Source organism: Lipotes vexillifer, unplaced genomic scaffold (assembly GCF_000442215.2).
Source record: "Lipotes vexillifer unplaced genomic scaffold, Lipotes_vexillifer_v1.1 scaffold1842, whole genome shotgun sequence".
NCBI lineage: Eukaryota > Metazoa > Chordata > Mammalia > Artiodactyla > Lipotidae > Lipotes > Lipotes vexillifer.
The window spans coordinates 483,341-486,182 of NW_006777470.1; the positions used below are offsets into that span (position 1 = coordinate 483,341).

Here is a 2,842-nt window from a genome sequence, read left to right on the forward strand (position 1 = left end):
CATACATGTAATTGCTGGGTCAAAGGGTAAACACACTTGTAACTTTGGGTATATGTCGCCTAATTACTCTCTACAGGACTTTGTGCCAATATACATTCCCAGCGGCAACACTCTTGACCCCACTTTTGGGCAGGAACCCAAGATGATTGCTTATTAGGTCAACAGGCTGAACATTTGCTCTATACTAGATCCCATGGTAAACAACCCCAGTGCAAAGAACAAGATGCTATTGGCACCTGCTTTTGAGCAGAGGGAGAGGCAGACCTATTTATTGGACAACCAAGTCCATATGTGACAAAGCGCTATAGCATGATACAGGAAGTGCTGTGAGAATGTGGACCAAGGGATAATTTATTCTGCAAGGAGATCTTCAGAGGAAGCAATAGTTAAGGTGGGCCCTAAAAGACAAGCAAGTTGTCTAGGGGGAGAGAGGTATTTGAGACAGGGGGGAGCATGTCTAGAAGCTGATTCCAAGAACCATAGATAGAGTTCATGGACGGAGCATGAGGAACTAAGATTGGAGCTAAGATTGGAGAGGCAAGCCAACACCAGGGAGAGACTTTAGCTGATGAGCCTTCATCCTGAAAGAACTGACCTCACAATAGCTCCACGTAGGCCAGTTATGATGCAAGAAGTTTGTGACTGTCCCTTGGGTTCCCATTAAAACTGTCTTACAAAGAAACTCCAGGCACTGACACCTCCCATCTTAGCCTATTGCCAGAGTATGATCAGAGAATGGGAGAATGGCTGTCAGAAGACTGGAAAACAGAGGGCTAGAGATTCATGGGCCCAAGAAAGGATGACTACAGAGGGGAAGTCAAATAAGAATGGAACACCAGTCCAAGTATTCAATATAAGCGATTCCTTTCAGGATAAAGACTCCCTGTGCTGCCAGGGGGATCCATGTTCTGCTTCACCGTTGGGGTGAGTATGACCTGTGCTTCTGGTCTATTCCTTCCCACCCATGTCAGAACGAGGCCAAGTGGAGGAGCCCACTCTAAGGCTGTAGAAACCCTGGTCACAGTGACCCTACCCTGACTAATGTAGAATCACCCTTTGTGAGATTTCCCATTCCAAAGGGAAAACTAGGAGGACCCTTTCCGAGTTCTAATACACCTCTCTGCCTTCCAGCATATGGACCAAATTCTACAAATCAGACCCACGCATTGCCCTCGGAAAATACTCCCCCTTGGAAAAAGAGATCCTAGTAAGTGCTGTGAAATTTATACACAGGGAAGCCCCATGGAAGCCAGGCAGTTAGGCTAGGGGAGCCAGAGGTTCAAAAACCACCAGCAATAGAGATGTAAGTCTCCCAAACAGCAGACTGGAGTTGGCCACTACTTGGCCGTTGTGAGCTAGTGGCTTCCACGCTTGCATAGCAAAAGCAAAAGACTCTCTTATTTCGAAGTCCCAAGTAGGAATATAACTACAAGTGATAACAAATCACGGAAGCTGCCTTTTCTCAAGCCCTTATCTTGCACTGGTGGCTTTCATATATGTTATCTTATGGAGACCTCACAGGGGCCTGTAAGATCAATAAAATTCTTTCAAATTCATAGTAGGTAAGAAGGAGAGTCAGGAGTTGAGCCCAGGCTCGTCTAACCCCAAAGATCTGTCCTCTTTCTCATGACCCAGGGGCTCGGGCACCCTCAGCGATGGAGGGTGAAGGTGCCACTAGGTAATTGTTCCTGTGGGTCCCCCCTACTCCTGTCCCGTTGAGATTTTAACCATCCCTTTCCCGTTGTCAGCGTCTAGGTGGTGTTCACACCATAGCAGCCAGGAGGTTTCTGACTTATAAGCAAGAAGAAGAACGGAAAATGCTCAAGGAACTACAGGTGCTGTCTTCAGACTATAAAAGGGCGGTGGAATATAGGAAGCAACTCACCCCTCCTTGTGCCCCCTGTGGACCCCTAGAAAAAATCTGGACGGCGAAGGTGATGGTGCCCCCGGTGGAGTTCAAAATGCCACAACGGGAGAGGCTGAACATCAGCAAGCACATAGAACGAATGCGGCTCGCTCGAGGCCTGAGGAATAAGCAGCCTTTACCCTACATTGAAAGATTTAGGAGCTCTTTGCTTCTGTCTGGAGGGGGCCTGGGCCCCCCGGCAAGGGACGAAACTGGGGAAGGCAAGGATGACCGAGACGCCGATCACTGCGACTATGCCCATCAAGAGAAGAGAGGTGAGGCAGAAAGCAAAACCACGAAAAGACAGGAAATAAAAATGAACGTAATTTTCAAGTCAGAAGAACCAAAAAAATGTGTAACGTACCACCCAAATGATCTAAAACCATTCCTCCCTCCAAAAAAAGCAGAAAGATCCATCGCTGGCTTAACAAACAGAAATCTTTTGCACCTGGCCGAATTCCCTGGCGACCTAATGCTGATGAATCAGGATTTTATATCACGGGGAATCCACCCCAGTGATGTGTCAAAGGCCAGCTGCCTGGAAGAAGGCAGCGCCTGGAAAGAGTACATGCACAAAGCTGCTTCCCACCATTATTAAAGCTTTATTTATTCCCCATGGAAACCGAGTGCCCTGGTCCTTATTACTCCTGCAGCTCTGCCCCAGGTGGCTTCCCTCTTTCTCTTTTTTTCTTTCTTTTTTTAGCTGTAAAAAAATTTTATTTAAAAAGTTTTAAATTTTATTTCTAATTTTTAAAAAACTAATTTATTTTATTTACTTATTTTTGGCTGGGTTGGGTCTTCGTTGCTGTGCACGGGCTTTCTCCATTTGTAGCAAGTGGGGGCTACTCTTCGCTGAGGTGCACAGGCTTCTCATTGCAGTGGCTTCTCTTGTTGCTGAGCACGGGCTCTAGGCGCGCGGGCTTCTGTAGTTGTGGC

At 47.0% G+C, this 2,842-nt stretch overlaps 1 protein-coding gene across 1 annotated transcript; it reads left to right on the forward strand.

Annotated features, from left to right (window-relative positions):
* The first annotated feature begins 724 nt into the window (after positions 1–724).
* On the forward strand, positions 725–2,504 carry CUNH10orf120 (chromosome unknown C10orf120 homolog). Its single transcript, XM_007451119.1, has 4 exons — positions 725–924; positions 1,132–1,207; positions 1,749–1,989; positions 2,374–2,504. The coding sequence occupies exons 1-4, from the start codon at positions 725–727 to the stop codon at positions 2,502–2,504; spliced, it is 648 nt and encodes a 215-aa protein (XP_007451181.1).
* Positions 2,505–2,842: the final 338 nt, after the last annotated feature.